At 40.9% G+C, this 18,651-nt stretch overlaps 1 protein-coding gene across 2 annotated transcripts in view; it reads left to right on the forward strand.

Moving 5' to 3' along the window:
* The first annotated feature begins 2,663 nt into the window (after positions 1-2,663).
* MED14 (mediator complex subunit 14) overlaps positions 2,664-18,651 on the forward strand; it is a 53,287-nt gene continuing 37,299 nt past the window's right edge. For both annotated transcript variants that reach the window (XM_077342904.1, XM_077342905.1), the window contains exons 1-8: positions 2,664-3,053; positions 6,370-6,396; positions 8,278-8,383; positions 10,432-10,605; positions 11,473-11,602; positions 13,847-13,975; positions 15,854-15,961; positions 17,170-17,302. In XM_077342904.1, coding sequence (XP_077199019.1) covers positions 2,872-3,053; positions 6,370-6,396; positions 8,278-8,383; positions 10,432-10,605; positions 11,473-11,602; positions 13,847-13,975; positions 15,854-15,961; positions 17,170-17,302 — 989 coding nt within the window. In that variant the 5' untranslated portion in view covers positions 2,664-2,871. The remainder of the gene's footprint in view (positions 3,054-6,369; positions 6,397-8,277; positions 8,384-10,431; positions 10,606-11,472; positions 11,603-13,846; positions 13,976-15,853; positions 15,962-17,169; positions 17,303-18,651) is intronic.

The raw sequence follows: 18,651 nt of genomic DNA on the forward strand, positions 1-18,651 counted from the left end.
AATGTTAGGTCCAGTCTCCAGCCACACTCCTGATTGCTGCCTGCCCCAACCTTGGACTGAATTCTGACTATGCTCCTGACTGCTGCTTGCCCCAACCTTGGACTGCATCTCAGTGCCATGTTTATCCTGCTAAGCAGCATACACTTTATTCAGTCCTTCACTAAAGAGCTTCTGTGATATCCAGTGTATCCTAAACATAATTTTTGCAGAATAAGTCTCAAGATCCATAGTGATTGTAGGCATAGACTTTAAGGACATATCTCATTGCTTTGCCAATACAGAGTAATATAATTCCTAATGATTATATTAATTTCTACGACTCTGCATACCTTATTTGTTAACTGACATCAACTGTTTATAAACAAATATTGTCTATTTTATTTTCTGCCTTTATTTGATTAGAGTTTCCAGGAGCAAAGGGTATTTTAAGATTCTAAGACATCACAGGGCCATATTCAGATACCAACAAATGTTGCAACTATAAGTCTACAGATATTGACAAAAATCATATCTAGACCTTACCTGAGAAAATAACAAAAATTCATCTTCATAATCTATCAACTGATCCTTTGTGAAGCAGCTCAAGCCTTCCACAAAAGAGATTTCTTCCAAAGTTTTAGATCTGGAATGGCCTATAGTGTTAACTTAGAATTTGAAAATAGATCAAAGTGATATCCCCTAAAGGAGGATGAAGGAGGACAAAGGAGCTGTAAGGAGGAGTAAGAAGGAGTCTCCTCCTATGTTAACAATGATGGTCAGCAGTCCCCTGGGTTCCCGGCATGGGTGGGTGAAGGGTTGGTCGTTGCCATCCTTGTTTGGGTTGCTCTGAATTGTTATATTTTAAAGAGTTTTTAGGGGATTGTTTTATTCATTTATTTGTAACCCGCCACGAACTGGCTCTGCCAGGAGTGGTGGGCAATAAATCCAAATAATAATGATGATAATAATAATAATAATAATATAAAATAATGTTATGCCATTACACCACTGGGTATGGTGGATCCACTTGAGCATAAGAAGAGTCCAATGCATTAAATTTAGCGAGACAAACCAGAGAAAATGAATTGGAAAAAAACCCCATTGTGGACAGCCCAATTGCAAGGAACAATCCTGATAATTAGTACAAATTAACAAATAAACAAAGATCAGGGACACCAAACCTGCTTTCACTGAAAGAAAGTTGACACTTCTTTAAAGAAATCCATTGTGGTAAAGAACCCCACATAAATTACTGAACCAAACTATCAATATTTAACAATTTGGTACCTCATTCCTAAAGCACACTAACTGGAAATACAAGGCTGTCTGCACAGAACATGAACATGTATACAACTGAAACATAATAATTTGTAAAAAATAAACATTGGCCAGCATCAGGAGAAAGGAACTGAATGAAAAAGTGGCAGCAGAAACAAGACATTGGGGCTTAACCCACACTTCCCCACGTTGCCTCACTAAGTATCACCTTGCTCACTTGCATGGTTTAAGTCTCTCTGTGTGATGTGACACATAGGCCTAGAAATGATGTGCCATTTAAGGATGGGCCAGGGACAGAGAAAAGCAGATCCTCATTCTAAGAACTGGATGGCAAAAGCTGCAAAAGCCGGGGCTAAAGATACTATGAAATTGTTACTGTCTGCTGTGTGTTGGCTTCTACTACATTTTCATAATACCTATACAACTGAATATCTATAATCTATAGATATACAGATTCAGCAAACACCAATCTCAAGTACTCTCCTTTAAAGGAAACCGACCTTGTAATTCTGCTTCCTGTTGGAAGGAAAGTGAAATATTACTCTTTTTTTGCTACTGTCATTCATACACAATTTGATGTTTCTGTAGTATGATAGATGTATAAATATAAATCTGTAGTATAAATCAATTCAGATACTTAAGCACTAATAGATTGCTTTATAATTTTGAAATACATTATCTAGTTAATTCTTACAACCAACCCTATACCATAGACTAGTATTATTATCCCATAGTTCAGGTAGATGCTTATCTTGGCTGAGGCCAAAGTATACAAGAGCTTTCAGCAAGCACTGGTAGGCACTGCACCACCCCAGCTCACTGGGGTGCTATGGACACATAGAATTGACAGGGATACTCTGTATTGAGTAAAGGGTCAAGAGTTTGCAGCCCAGCATCCCAATAGCTTTGGACGGCAAATGTATCTGGACAGCAAAATAAAATTGAATCCTTAGTAATATGACTAGATCATAGACTCATACAGTTGGAAGGGACTTCCAGGGTCATCCAGTCTAACCCCTATACAAAGCAGGATCTCACAACTATCTGCCCACATCCCAATTTCATCCCAATTTCATGCCGAGACATCCCAATTTCATGCCGAAGTGATCCCCCGCAGAATCCAGCCTGGCTGAAAATGTATGTTGTCAGATACGAACAAGTAGACGAATTTTACGAAACAATAAAATAAAGCCTTGCCAAAGTAGTGAAAAACCCAAACTCTTTTTACACTCCGTCCTAACGAGCACCGGCATCCTCCCTCAGCTGCCGCCGCCGCCGCATCTCTGGCGCCCGCCGAGGACTCCGCCCACGAGCGCCGCAGACAGCCGGACGCCCCTCGCCCCGCCCCCGTCGCTCGACGTACAGGCTGCCGGAAGAGCTCTCTTTCCGGTCCGCCGCTACCAAGAATCACTTCCTGTGTGATGCCCTCGCCTGGCAATGGCGGTCGTGGCAGCAGCCGCAGTTGGAGAAGCGACGGGGCTTTTTGTGCCAAGATGCGCCTTGTGAGCCCTTCTGTCGCGTCTCTGGATTCTCCTCGCCGTCGCCCGCGGGCCGACTAGCCTCTGAGGGCTTCCTGCAGCTCGCTGTTCGGTTTCCGTGTCTACAGTCGCAGCGATGGCGCCGGTGCAGTTGGAAAGCCACCAGCTGGTCCCGGCTGGAGGTGGGCCTGCCTCAGCCCCGGCTCCACCACCGCCAGGGGCGGCGGCAACTGCAGCCAGTCCCGGCTACCGACTCAGCACTCTCATAGACTTCCTGCTGCATCGCACTTACGCAGAACTCACCGTGCTCGCAGACTTGTGAGTTCCTTAGATCTCTTCCCCTTCCTCACATTTCTTTACCTCTCGCCGCCGCCTTGTCTTCCCGAGATTCCCCTCCCATGTTCAGCATCTGGGGTGAGGTGTTGTAATTATGAGTCTGTGTTGGTGTTCCAAATTTTAGAAATGTTGTGTTCCTGCCTGACCATCCCCAGCATTATAGATCTGTACTGTGGACCTCTGTTCCTTTAACAACATTATCTCAGTCAAGGGTTGGTGCCAAGGAAGAGTTTCATGGTGTGTCTTTTTTGATTGTAGAATGTATTCTAAATAGGATAGAGAGCACTATGCTTGGGAACAGAATTGATGAACTCTCTGTGAAATTCTGGACTTTGACCTTTAACCTACTTTATTCTATAATGGAAGGATTCTGTATTCTGTTATGTGATCTGCTCTTGCAGTCTTCAGGATGATAATCCTTAATAAAGCCTGTATGCTGAAAGTCTTAAGTTAATTTCTGACCCCTTGGTTTGTTCTCAGGGGTGCAGGCTGCCTTATTTTGATTCTCCCATGACAGCATCCCATATCAACCACTGAACAGTCTGTGGGAAAGGAGCATGGTGTTGATGATAAAGGGCTTCTTTTGGTTTCAGCAATATCCCAGGTGTTTCCATGCCCTGTGATTTCAGGTGGATGCCTAAGATTTAAATGTATCCCTGAAAATGTAAAATGAAAGAAGGCAAGCTAGCATGGAAAACATCTGAATGGTGCATTTGTTAGAGAAGTAGAGCAGCTGCAGATTTGGATATATTTTTAGTGTCAGAGGCTGTTTTTGTGCTGTTTAATGGTAAATGTAATTATATTTGCCACAATAGCATTACTTAAACTGGCTGAGAAAAGATTGTTTGTTGGGTTAAAATATATATCAGCATGCAGCTAGAAAGCTATAACCCAGCAGGATATTGTACTTTAGTTCCGAAAGCATCCCTTCACCTGTTCACTTATGGCACTGTTTTGGGGGGATAGTCACTCACTTCCTATTTTGGCTATATTTATGGGGTATTTTCCTTATTTTAATAGTAGCTTAAATGGTGTTGTGTACCTCATCAGGGATGGTTCAGAATGCTTTTAAGGACTTAAATTCTGGACAGACCACTCCCTGAAGCTACAAGGTGTATGTAGAAGTATAGGTAAAGGTAAAGGTATCCCCTGTGCAAGCACCGAGTCATGTCTGACCCTTGGGGTGACGCCCTCCAGCGTTTTCATGGCAGACTCAATACGGGGTGGTTTGCCAGTGCCTTCCCCAGTCATTACCGTTTACCCCCCAGCAAGCTGGGTGCTCATTTTACCGACCTCGGAAGGATGGAAGGCTGAGTCGACCTTGAGCCGGCTGCTGGGATTGAACTCCCAGCCTCATGGGCAAAGCTTTCAGACGGCTGCCTTACCACTCTGCGCCACAAGAGGCTCATATGTAGAAGTATATGACAGTTATATAACTTGGCTTCTAGAGTATTGTATGAAACAGCTTAAGTAGTTAATATGCAGATCGGGTCAAATGAGATTCTACACATAGGTATTTTCGTTCATTAAAATTGACTGTACTAAGGCATGCATGGCAACTCTTTCAGCAATACCACGAAGTACACATTTACAATAGTTTATTGTTTTCCATGATAAGCCAGTTAGTTTTTACACTTCCATGGCACTTTCTCTTGCAAGCTAATTACATCTGTGGCCTTACCCCAAACCTATTGTTATGAGTCATGTTGTGTTAAACTGCATTATTTCAGTGAATCAGTTGAGGTCAACACAAACCTTTGCTTCCCATTGGCCCCCAAGCCCCCCCCCACTATGATTGCCACTAATCTGCCCAACCCACTGGGTCCCAGTAAGAGTTGAACTGAGGCTCTTTTGCAGTTTCATCATTCTCTAATGTTATTGTTGTGATCATGTTAAGGTTATTGTTGTCAATAATGTTATTACTGTTATCACCTGTCATTACCATATGTTATCTGTTTCTTTTTCCTGTTTCCTGTAAACCGCCCTGAGCCTTCGGGGAGGGCGGTAAAAAAATATAATTAAAAAAATATTAGCTTTTTTGTGGTCACAGCAGCAGACTTTTTTAAAACTTTAAAAAATGTTTGGAAAACTTTGAAAGGAGGCACATAAACTTCCTAAATAGAAATATATAGTTCCTTGTACTCCTCCTAATGATGGAGCAGAACATGTAATTTTACTTGTGTTGAATCTAAACACTCCTAAGAATTTTTAAAAATTCTGTGAGATGGAGTTTATGTGCACTTTATAATATTATTAGTAAAGGTAATTCGGATTACTGAAATTTAGAATGGTGAAACTGAATGACAGCTAATCCACTGCTTACAGTAGCAGATTGTTTACCATAGTTATGGTACTGTTCTTGGGAAGCATGTGAAATAAAAGGAAGGCATGCATTTCAGAATACTAAGGAACTAGAGGTAACCATCTGTCCATTAGGTATCTGAAAGTGCATGGGTCCCCTTAATAGTTAGGTGTTTTAGAGTAGTGATCCCCAACCACGTGGGCTATGGACCACATGTGGTCCTTCAACTAATTGGAGGTGGGCCCCAAAGGACGGCTTCTCCCCCGCCCCCCCGCCCCTTTACTTCATCCCCCCCCCCCTGGCCCTTTACAACACACTTTGGGTGTCATTGTCTCCCATCACTCCCAGATGGGACTATCTCGTTTCAGAGAAACAAGCTGAGGGTTCCCATTGATTTGTCATTGTCATGAGTTAAAATTTCCATGAAAATAAAATGTTCCTTATGTTCATTGTTGTGTCTGTATCGTATTTTGAAGGGATGTTTAAACATTACCATAGTGATCAGAGAGCGTTAGGCAGTGGTTGAGAGTAGAGGAGTAAACTACCCCCCCCCCCACCGGGCGTTGAGTGGTCCTCGGTGAGTGGTCCCTGGTGTTGAGTGGTCCCCGGTGATAAAAAGGTTGGGGACCACTGTTTTAGAGAACATAGTTGTAAATTATTTCCCACCTGTGAAATGTGACTCAGTTATTTAAATTCCGTGTTTTAGGTGTCTGTACTTTATTAAACCTTTTGAACATTAAATACTAACAATTAATGTAAACAGATCACTAATTCTGAAGAGCAGAAACTTCAAATGCCAAACCTTAAGGTAACAAAAGATTAGTTTCAAAATAGAATGGCTTATAAGAGAGTAATTGACTGTGGTTTATTGTGTTAAACATAATGCATAATTGATAGGATATGAATTGTGCACCTGCTTGTAAACTATAGTTTTAACAGTACCACAGTCTTTTTCACAACATCATAGCTTGTCTTTTTCTTCTTTTTAAAAAATAGATTACCAAGAAAGACTGATATGGAAAGGTGAGTAATCACTAAGCTGGTCTTTTTTAAAAACAAGGTATGTTTACAATTAACTTTAATCAAATGTAACTTATTTATTTATAGTTATATTTGTTGACTCCCACTCCTGAGCCCTGCCGGCTTGTGGCAGTTTACAGTGAAATGATAAAACCACATAAAACATATTCAAATATATAATCCCACACAACTGGCGATAAAAACTAGTATAATCCTCCCCTCCCTTCCTCGTCCACCCGACCACAGTCATCCACAGCCCCCAACCACTGTCTCGGGAGATAACTTCATCCCAGGTGACTGGCAAATAGGGTCTATATAGAAAAAGAGTTGGTTCTTATATGCCACTTTTCTCTACCCGAAGGAGTCTCAAAGCAGTTTACAGTTGCCTTCCCTTACCTCTCCCCACAACAGACACCCTGTGAGGTAGGTGAGGCTGAGAGAGCCCTGATATTACTGCTTGGTCAGAGCAGCTTTATCAGTGCTTTGTCGAGCCCAAGGTCACCCAGCTGGTTGCATGTGGGGGAGCGCAGAATCAAACCCAGTTTGCCAGATTAGAAGGGAGGGACCTGATACTCCTAGCCTGGCCTCAAACAAATGCCTGGCAGAAGAACTCCATCTTACAGGACCTGTGGAACTCTGATAGTTCCCACAACTCCTCTGGGAGCTCATTCCACCAGGTCAGGGCCAGGCGTGCCTCCCAGGGACCAGGGACCACTAATAGATTCAAACCTACAGAGGGGAGGGCTCTGGGGGGAGACAAGAGGTCCCTCAGGTATGTGTGGCACAGGCCGCGAATGGTCTTAAAGGTAAGAACTGAAACCTTAAACTTGATCCATAAGCTAATTGATGAGCAGTGCAGCTGCCTCAGCTCCGACTGGATATGGGCCTTCCAAGATCACTTCATGAGGACCCTAGCAGCTGCATTCTGGACCAGTTGCAGATAAGGGAAGGCTCACATAGATCAAGTTACAGAAGTCTAGTCTGGAAGTGACTGTTGCATGAATCATGGTGGCTAGGTATTCTGGGGGCAGATTGGGTGCTAGTAGCCTTGGTTGGCAAAGATGGTAAAACACCACTTGGGCTACTTTTGAGTCTGAGCCTCCATAGATAGATAGATCTCTGAGACATCAGAGATCACCCCTAGATTCCTGGCAGATAGTACAACTGTTAGCTGCACCCCATCCAGGAGGGTAAGCATGCTTCCTGGTCAATAAGCAGAATTTGAGAGAATAGTAAAGAAAATTTTTCGTATGTAATTAAAAGGAACTATAATTTAGAATCAAGCCCTCAAGTCCATGCACCAGTGAATATATTTATACTAGGATCAAAGCCCACCTGTTAAAGGGGCAGGAAGCATGAGGGCTCCTACAGAGCATGATGGCCCAGCCACTTGCTGGGCGTGTGATAGAGCATGGCTGCCCACCTTCCTCTTCCCCCACTGCCTGTGGTGAGGTGTGACTGGCTGGCCTCCTATCACTCCCTGGTGGCCAGCCTGCCTTTTCCCCAGCTCACCTTCTGCTGGCTCTTCTTCCTCTCAGGTGCCCAGAAGCAACACAAAAGAGGAGGAGGAGGAGGATGGGGGTGGGTAAGACCTGCAATTGGCCCCTCAGTGTGTGTGGGGAGTGCCCTTTCCCTACGGGGTGCCTGTCCCTCACTGAGGGTCAATCGGGGTGAGTTTCACCAGGTGTGTTGTCCATACTCAAACCTGGCATAATTACGGCTACATATTAGCTCAGTGAATGAGACTGCTCTGTAATCAACTTTTTTTACTGAGGTATCTGCTTGCTATGTTAGTCTGTTATTGCATTCTAAAGTAACTGCGGTACTTGTTTAAGCTTTGTATATTTCTGTAGGTTTTCTAAATGCTCTTCGTTTTCTCTACAGAAAAATAGAAATAGTGCAGTTTGCAAGTCGCACCCGACAGCTTTTCGTTCGACTATTAGCCTTGGTGAAATGGGCAAATAATGCTGGAAAGGTGGAGAAATGTGCGGTAAGCTTGAGAGTAAAAGTTTGCAGATTAAAGTGATGGGAGCCAGTGGCTGCTGTATTCCATTAATTGAGATAACTGTGAGTCTTGTCTATCAACATTTAAACAATTGTGATAATTAATAAAAATTCTAAATAAAGAATGTTAAAAATACTTTCATTTTGCTTCTAGTTAGCCAAGCAATCTCTTCACAGTGTGCAGATTGTGGAAGCCCTGCAACTGAGTTGTAGAACAGATCTTTTCCTATTCCTCATGTTTTCATCAACCTCCTGGAAGGTTCTGCTGAGTGTTGAAAGACTTTTGGGATCAGCATAGTATATAAGGCTGCAATGTGAGAGAGAAATCCAGAGATATTTCAAGGCCTCTTAAAAATCCCTGATCCCATCTTTCTATGAACAGATCTGCCTTCCTCTTGCTCAAAGGTGCCTTTGTATCCAACCTGTTGCCATGTAAAATAGATAACTATGTAACTATAAAATTAAAATACTTTGAGCCAAAACACTGTAGTGTAGGTTTGTTTTAAACAGTGATGAGTCTTTCATTACTGCAAGTATTTTAGTATGGTGAACACAATGATATGGCATTTTTTCAGAAAATCCTGTTACTGTCCATGACTCTTCTCATTCTTGCTACTTCAGAGTACTGTAGAGATGGCACTGTCTGCTGGATATGTAGTGTCAGACTGCATGTAATGCTGATGTTAGGTGATTTTCATCCTAAAAAGCAATTGTGGAGAGTCTCCATGGATCATGGTACTGGGGAATGTGTGTGGTTAGCTTTCCCCCCACATCATTTCCTTGCTTTTGGGAGTAGAATGGTAGTAGGGCCCATTGCAGAAGTGCAGTGTTTTACCATTGCTTGGCTCCTTTGAAGCTTGTAGAAATGAACCTGTAAGTGGATGTATACTGGCTTAAGATTTGTGAATTTCAGCCAGGATCATCTCTACTATTTTTAGACTCAGGTTAATAATTTATATTCATTGCAAAAATGTTGGCCAGGCCAGACTGTGATCTTTGCCTTTCTGGTTTAATCTCTGTCCTACTATCGTCCTATGCTACTCTTTTTTTCTCTTCCCCTCACTCTTCCCCAGCTCTCACTTTAGCCAGACAGCATTTCAGGTAAGTGGACTTGACTTCTGCCAATGGCACTCAGCTACCTTGGAAAGATCAGAAAGTACTTGATGTGGATTTCCCCATTATTCTGACTATCTGAGCAGTGAGCTTTTGGTCTCCCACTGTATGGCACGGCCTTCTGCATCTCCTGCGCAGTACTGCTATCAATATGTGGAAGGGACAGAGTGTGACCTTGGGCATATCATCTTGTAGTGGCACATCACAGGTTTTGATCTGTTGGATACACTCACCTTCCTTTCTCAAACTCTTTCTTGTGTCACTTAATTTTTCATATTACTTCCAGCACCAGGTTGCCTTGTGGTAATTTTGTTTTTCATCTTCATATATTTTTGAAGTAATTTCTTGTAAGAGAATCTGTTCTTCATCTTTAAGAAAGACAATCTTATGTTCATATGTAGGTTGAAATCTGTGTTTTACCTATGTGGTTAAATCCTGTTTTGAGGAACCACTGCACCAAAGACTTTTCATTTTGAGCAGGGTGTTGATTTGCACTTAGAAATTTGGCAAGGAGTTAAGGATGAAGAACTGACTATAAGGGGCCTGATATTTTCTACTGTGGTACCTTATGTATGGACTTGCCCTACTCATTTGTCTGGCACATAAGTTACTAGGCTTCAGAAAATGTTCTTAAGAAAAAAGCTTAAGAAAATGTTCTTATCCCGACTTCTATTAAGATTCAAAGTGGCTTTTGCTTTCTGCTTATTTTAGCTTGCTAACGTGGTTTTGCTTTTGTTTAATATCTATATCATATAGTTTTGATTGCCGTACTTTAATGGTATGTTTAAAAAAAACATTGCTACTGGATTGTTTTGTAAGCCATGTTAAAAATATGTGGATTAGTAGGTTGCACAGAAACATTTTAGTCAGTCATAAAACTTGAAGAAGTTTGATGAGTTCTTGTGTGTGTGTGTTTTACAGATGATATCAAGTGTTCTGGATCAACAAGCTATTTTATTTGTTGACACTGCGGATCGTTTAGCATCACTAGCCAGAGATGCTTTAGTTCATGCTCGCCTGCCCAGCTTTGCTATCCCTTATGCTATTGATGTGCTGACAACTGGGTCATATCCACGACTACCTACTTGCATCAGGGTACATTGCTTTGTAATATAATTTATGCAATATACTGTCTTAAATGCCTGTTTTTCCCCAGTTTCATTTCTGATGAGGCCATGTTAAAAAAAATTTTTTAAGTCAGACTATCTTACCTTGGTGGGAAGAAGACAATTTGCATGCATGATCATCAAGAGAAGGTGTTCCATCTTTTTTGATAAATACCAAGTATTTAATCTCTGTGTTTTGATCAATACGGGTTGAAGGCCTGATTAGCTGGCGTGTTGTACTGACCAAAGATATGAGTTAACTGCAGCACTCAAAGGCTGTGAAAAATTTCTTGTGTGCAACATTGATGGAAAAGGCTATGTACACTCATGCCCAGGTGTTTAACACCTTTTCTTTCCAGTGGCCATAACCTTGATATCTTCCCCCTCATCTTCTAAGCCCACACAAAATTGTGGTTAATTTTGTAAAACAGTGGATTTACATTGGGAACAAACAGATTTAAGAATACTCTAATAAATTTTGCTGTTCTTTTTGTGTGTGAGTCTCTCTCTGTGTTTAAATGAATTGGCCAGTATCCAAAGAATTGTGAAACTAGTTCCAGAAGTGTTATTTCTCCTTGTATCTTCCTTGTGCAACCACACGGGAAACTGCTTTGGAAAGTCTCTTGCTATTGTAAAAACAACTTATTCCATGGAAGGAGGCTCAGCTGTTTTTAAAATGTCAGAAAGTTCCACAGAACTACTGAAGACCCATGCATAAACCCAAGCAGCCATTTGACTGGTTGCTATGTAACCCATAACATGGATTGTGAGATTGGTTCCCACATCTTATTATGGTTTGAGTGAAATGCAGAATAAACCTGAACAAAAATTAATAAATGTGTTTGTTTTTTAACAGGATAAAATAATTCCTCCTGATCCAATAACAAAAATTGAGAAACAGACAACACTTCATCAGTTAAATCAGATTCTTCGCCATCGACTGGTGACAACAGATCTACCACCACAGCTGGCAAATCTTACAGTTGGTAAGTATTGAAGTTACTGCAGTCATTTTTGCTTCAGGCTAATCAGTGTTTCCTGTATAGATTGAAGTAAGGATTTAGACCCCTTGGGCAAACATCCGCATTCTCTGACTTTTCTAAAAATTCTATTCTGGCAACCAGAAAGATGGATAATTATTGCTAGAGGTGTAGGAACTTTCATCTACTCCTGTCTTTATCTCATTTTGTGTTATGAGATCCTACCTTGGTGCATACTACTTATTTTCTGGCTTTCTTAGTCTAATCTAGTTGTAAATTTTTAATTTTCTCATGTATACCCTTTCACACACACAATAAATGGCAGAAGGAGTTGTAGGTCACTCATGATGAGGAACTATAGCATGTTAATAGAATAGTAGTGGGTGAAGGCACAGAAGCTTTGGTCTTTCATCACTAGGAACTGTGTACTTACATTAATTAAAAGGGAGTTCAATACTGTACCCCTGTCTAGATATCTGCATGGCCAACTTCATACAATTGGGGTGTGGGGTGTGCATATGCGTGCATGCTGATATTTTACCCAAACAGCAGCCCTTCCTCCTGCATGCTAAATTGTTGTTGAATGCCCAGGAAATTAAAGCGCAGCTACTAATGTAAATGTGTTGGGGGTAGGATGGGGAATTCTGCTCATAGGATCAAATTCAAAAGATTATCCTAAGGAGGTTTGATAGCCTTGGCTATGGCTGAATAAGATTTTTATTTAGGCATGTCTTGTAGATCTTTGCACATACTTATTATCCCATTGGTGTTGGAATGACACACATGTACATGGAGTTGGTTCAGCCAACTCTCTCGATCCCCTCAAGAGCTCGGTTTTTATTGAAGCATAAAAATTATCATTGGGCATGTGCATAGTTATAAGGCTGCTTTTTGCGTAATTTGTATGCTGATACATTGTTAACTACAAATCCTATTGTCTAATGTTTAAAGGTCAGACATCAGGAGATGATCATGCACTGTGCACAGGCCAGGAGAGTGTGCTCTCACAGTAGCCATGTCAGCACAAAAACAAATGAACCCTACAAATTGGCACATATGGAGAGAGAAGTTGTGAGTGACTTCTGCCTGGCTTCATGGCATCTTTTTTAGGTGTTCTTTGAATCTACGTGTGGCCTGGAGTCTGTGAAGCTTGTTTAGGTCCTATTTCAGACTGAATGAGAGCAAACACATGCAAGCCATATATATAATATATAATATATAAATAAAAATAAAATAGTTGATAGTAACTGTGGCTTTAGAGAGGTAGGCATGTGTAGTCTGTGCATAGAGTTGGCAGTCAGTGCATAGTACTGGATCTAGCTATGGTCCTCGATATATTGGTCAATTCTATCTGTAAGGCCATCTGTGCTGTTGTCTGGAGGAAAGCCATTGTCTTGGTCATTGTTATTTTGGTTAGCTCTTACCTAGGGCACTGTGATGTGCTTTATTTGGGGCTGCCATGTAGAAGCTCCAGCTAGTACAAAATGTAGCTGCCCATCTGAATAGAGCTGAGGCATGCAGGGGTAGTCAACCTGTGGTCCTCCTGATGTTCATGGACTACAATTCCCATCAGCTCCTGCCAGCACACACTGGCAGGAGCTCAAGGGAATTGTAGTCCTTGGACACCTGGAGGACCACAGGTTGACTACCCCTGGCATAGAGAACATACTTTGCCTAATGTGGTTGAGCTGCATTTGAGCCAACATACTGTTTGGCTTCTGGGCTCAATTAAAGATGCTGGCTTTTATTTTTGAAGTCCTTCACAATCTGATCCTGTTTCTGTTAGGGAACTGTCTTCTTCCATATGTGGCTCCTAGATTTGAAGGTCATTGCATGTAAACTTGCTAAGGAGTGAGCATCCGCAAGTTGACCTTCTTAGCTGTGGGGCCTTAGATAGGGGACACTCTCTCTCCGGAAGCTAAGTAAGGTGCTTCACTGCACATATTTAAGTATCTTGTGAAGACATCTTACTTTTGTCAGGCTTAAAACGGGTAGTTTTCTGGATAACAATATGTCCTGGCTGTGATTGTGCTGTTATGCAAGATAATTGTAAATGTTTTCTGTAGACGTTCTATATCCTTATGCCCTACTTTGTGATTGAATGTGGTTTCAACAAAGCTAATGTTAGTTTTTAAGGAGGGAGGGATTGATATGCACACACATTAAAATTGCTGTATATTGAGAGTCATTCTTATTCCTGAAACAAGACCTCTGCGTAAACATTCTAAAAGAATCTTTGTCTGTTCCTAGCTAATGGCCGTGTAAAGTTTCGTGTTGAGGGTGAATTTGAAGCTACCTTAACAGTGATGGGTGATGACCCTGATGTCCCATGGCGCCTTTTGAAACTGGAAATTCTGGTTGAGGACAAAGAGACTGGAGGTAATGTCAGAAGTCAGATTATTATGGATCTAAAGCTGCTTTATATTTGAGTGCTGGCCCCAAACTGATAGATTCCACTAACGCTTTTATTAAAGTAATTTGTGTTGTTTCTGGGAGCCCCCTTAATAGATACCTTTTTTTTATCATTTTGCTGTGTGTTTTCAAACTGTACATGATCAATACCACCTTTCCACATATTCAGAAAGAAACTTTCTATGTTCTACTATCTATGTGGCTTTGAACAAGCCTTTTAAACATTGTCAATATTATAAGAGCCACTGAAGTACAATAAGTAATTGGAGAGGCATTGGATTAGAACTGGGGGCTGTCAAGGAAACACAAGACTGAGTGAGTCACAAAGAAAACTCACACACAAGTTACTTCAATACCTGTAGCCGCTCTAGCCAGGGTAACCGGAATCGGATTGAAACCACCCAGATGCAAAAAACACCAAAATACTATGAGTGTGCTTTATTTAAAAGGATGTGCAGAAATATACAAAGAAGAGCAAAGAACAGTAAGAATAAAATAACAAAAGCTATATAACTAGTCCTAGATACTTATAAAACAATTAATCTGTTATCCAGAGGGTACTTAATGTCATCCTTGCCCACTCCAGTGAGAAGGCTGAGCCAAGCCTTCAGGCTGTGGCAAGAACTCCAAGTTACAGCTAAGCACATGAAACTAGAATGAAGGATCTTACTTACACAACAGCCTTGAGGGGTAGATCGAGGCGTTCGTCAGTCCGGAGCAGTGGAAAAGTGCGAGATCATCATGGTGGGACAAGAGGCAGAACTGAACTGAGAACCCCCAGAAAAAGAATTATATACAATCATGAACAATGGAGATTCATGCCATTGGTCAGTTTCAGTTTAATTTCTGTGAAAGACCACTTGCATAATTTTATGGTTGGGGGTCACCACAACACGAGGAACTGTATTAAAGGGTCATGGCATTAGGAAGGTTGAGAACAGCACTATCAGGACTGTGACTAGCCCAAGATCACCCAGCTCGGTGCACATAGAGGAGGAGGGAATCAAACCCAGCTCACCAGATTAGAAGCTGCTGCTCCTAACAGTTGCACCATGCTGACTTTAGTGCTTTGCAGTTACATCAGATGCAATAACTAGCTATGATAAATCCTTGCATTAATTCAGCCTTTCTCAACTTTTTTTACTCTTGAGAAATCCCTGAAACACTTTTCAGGATTTGAGAAACTCAGAAGTGGTGCGATTGTGCGGAATATAGTTGTGAAGTATAGCTGTGTACACACTCACCCAGGGCCCCTCCCCTTCCCACTCCCTCCAGGCCCACTCCCTCCAGGCCCATCACTTTATTGGGGGGGGGGCAGGTCTACATGATTGAATATGATCGTATCACCCGATGAATATCTAACAAATTTTAAAAATATATTAAAGATTACTTAACTCCCACCTGTTCAGGTAACCCTTCCAGAGCTATCAAGAAACCCCAGGGTTTCACAAAACTCTGATCAAGAAATCCTGCATTAAGTAGACGGAACGTGCAGGCCTCTTAACATTTTAGGGTTGATGATACTCTTTACACCTGTGAACTGCCTCCATCCACCATTCTCAGTTGGGCCTTGGTGCTCAGGCAGCAGGTGTTCTGCATGCCTCATGTCTGAATCAAAGTTTTGGATCTGATCATGAGATTATGAAGAAGCCAGGTCTCTTGACAGGGACCCCAATGTTCATCTGTCTCTTTACCTAATCTGCGTCAGAGTGTTGTTCTGTGGATGCACCGGGGAATGGAACAGATCCATGATTTCTGTCTGGAGCTGCTTAAGGGAAAGGTGGGATAAAAATGTAGCAATGTTAAGATGCATTAAATTATTAATCTGTTCTATTTTCATGTCAGATGGTCGTGCCTTGGTTCACAGTATGCAAGTCAGCTTCATTCATCAATTAGTCCAGTCTCGTCTCTTTGCTGATGAGAAGCCATTGCAGGACATGTACAACTGCCTACGTATCCTTTCTAAAAATCTGTTATGAATTGACATCCAAAGCCTTTCTCTTAGAACTGGTTCCCAAAATAAGACGGGTAAAACGGGGATGCAGATGACAGGGCTTGTTTGAATAGCTGGGTGAACAGCTTGTGGAAGCTTGCAGAAACTGCAGCCGTTGCTGATGTTTTAGCTGATTCCTGGCTTTTTCCAAGCTGGGGCTACTTTTCAGGCAGAGTTGAAGAGAACATCAGTAAAGATGACTTTACCTTAACTGGATGCCTGAATAGACAGCTAGCATTCTGGATGGTAAAGATCATCTATCAGTCCCTTTCTTTGACTGTCAAGAGGGGTTAGAAATATACATTAATTTCTTTTTAAACAATTTTGACTGGATTTTCATTGCCGTTTGCTTTCAGGAATTAAAGTACAAATGCTTCTGAAGTCCGGTAAACATTTTCTATGGAGAGGGACATGCAGCTGAGCTTGATTTCAGGCACAGTACAGTGGGACGTCTGCTTTTCTGCTTTCTCTGTTATCAGTTGAAAGTTGAATCTGGAATCGGGGAACCAAGAGGAGGCACCAAGAGACCCTCACCGTGCCCCAATTTTTAACTGAAGAGATTCTATCTCGTTTTATGGTATTGCTGTAGCTTGAGGGCTGTTTTATGAAACATTTTACATTGTTTCATGTTGTCTTTTATAATTTGCTTTAATTAATGTTGATGTTTATGATAGGGTTTTAAAAAAGTAATTTTATCATGCTAATTTTTGTTCTATGAGCCACCTTGAAAAGATCTCTGAAAGGCAGCATATATATTTGGTAAATATCCACCAAATGTAGGGCTCACTTGAAGAAAAAGCATATCTTACAGCTATAAATAAAGGACTATTTCTCTAAGTAAAATGTTGATATATAAGCTATGGAGGTTTTCATACTCCCCAAAGTTTACCATGTTGATCAGCCTTTATGGAAACATTTCAGATATATATGATATACCACTTTTGTGTTTAGATCTTTTAAAAATGCAGTTCACAAAAATACAGGAGATAGGAAACTGCTTGTGATGTGTTAGATAAATATAGCTTTAAAACATTTGCTGCTGTTAAAGTTGCTTTGTGATGAAAGCAATTCAAAGAACAAGAAATCTTTTCAGAAATATATGCACAAATATTTCACTGAAAATTATTGCAAGTTGTGGCAATACATTAACTTAACTTGAATTCTGTAGACTCGTTCTGCTTGTCACTGCAGTTGGAAGTTCTACATTCACAGACTTTAATGTTGATCCGAGAACGTTGGGGTGACCTTGTGCAAGTGGAGCGCTACCATGCAGGCAAATGTCTGTCCCTCTCTGTTTGGAAGTAAGTAAAAGAGTTGCTTAGCTCCCAATACGTCATCCAGCTGACCAAAATATAACTGTTGGAATAAAAATGTACAATTCAAGTCCTGAAACTTTAAGAACTACAATATTAGATTATTTTATTACCTTACTATATTAACCTGTTGAACTTAGTGGAAGTGCTTCTAGAGCTTAGTGAAATGAGACCATGCACTAATAATTTCTAGAATGTAGCTATTTTGATCGTCGCAATTTCTTAATAGTATTATCAAACTGTTAATCCTGCTACTCAACCAGTATGATTGTCAACAGTGTTCTGATTAATGACTGACTTAGCTATATTGAGTATAGCTTAAAACAGTACTCCTTGCAGTCTCATTCATTCAAGCTAGTTCTGTTGCATAACCAAAGTCATTGTTACAAATACTGGTTTGGGGTGAAGTTGCAATGGAATCAGCAAAAAATCTGCTAGTGGAAAACTTTGATATATTTATCAAAAATGTCATAAAGACAGTAATATAAATAACCAGGCTATGCTAAATCAAATAGGCTCTAATTGCCCTTATATTTAAATACTTAAAAAACTGTGAGCTGGAACCAATGCTTACATTCTGCTAACAGCAAGTGTTAGAGCTAATAATTAAGATTTTGTTAAGAAGATAAACACTGCATGAGTTGCATTATTAAATGAAATGGCTATATGAACACAGGAAGCTGCCTTATACCAAACACGACCCTGGTTCCATTAAGGGTCAGTATTATCTGTGCAGGTTGGCAGTGGCTTTGAAGGTTTTCAGGCAGCAGTCTTTCACATCACTTACTACCTGGTCCTTTCATCTGTAGAGGCCAGGTCATGAACCGCAGACCTTGTGCATGGCAAGTAAATGCTCTACCACTGAGCCATAGATCCTCCCCCTATATAATAGGGCCTGGTCTCTGCATGCGACTGAATGGATTGGTAGACTCATGAGCTGGTAGTATAAGTAGTACCACTTCTTCTTCTTCTTCTTCTTCTACTTCTTCTTCTACTACTTCTTCTTCTTCTACTTCTACTACTACTACTACTTCTTCTACTTCTACTTCTTCTACTTCTACTTCTTCTACTTCTACTTCTTCTTCTACTACTACTATTACTACTACTACTACTACTACTACTACTACTACTAATTTCCGGCCACTCCCCAAAGGCTCGTGGCAGGTTACAAGTATTTTCCCATGTAAAAAAAAAACTTTCAAAATAAAAACTTGATGGAGGGAATGTTATAGTGTATTTATAGTAGCATGTCACATGCTGTTCTAGTTTTCCATTTATAGAGGGTTGCTAAGTTAGGGGATTTCTGAAAAATGTAATCCTTCATCTGAATTGTGATG

Source organism: Paroedura picta, chromosome 6 (genome assembly GCF_049243985.1).
Source record: "Paroedura picta isolate Pp20150507F chromosome 6, Ppicta_v3.0, whole genome shotgun sequence".
Taxonomy (NCBI): Eukaryota; Metazoa; Chordata; class Lepidosauria; order Squamata; family Gekkonidae; genus Paroedura; species Paroedura picta.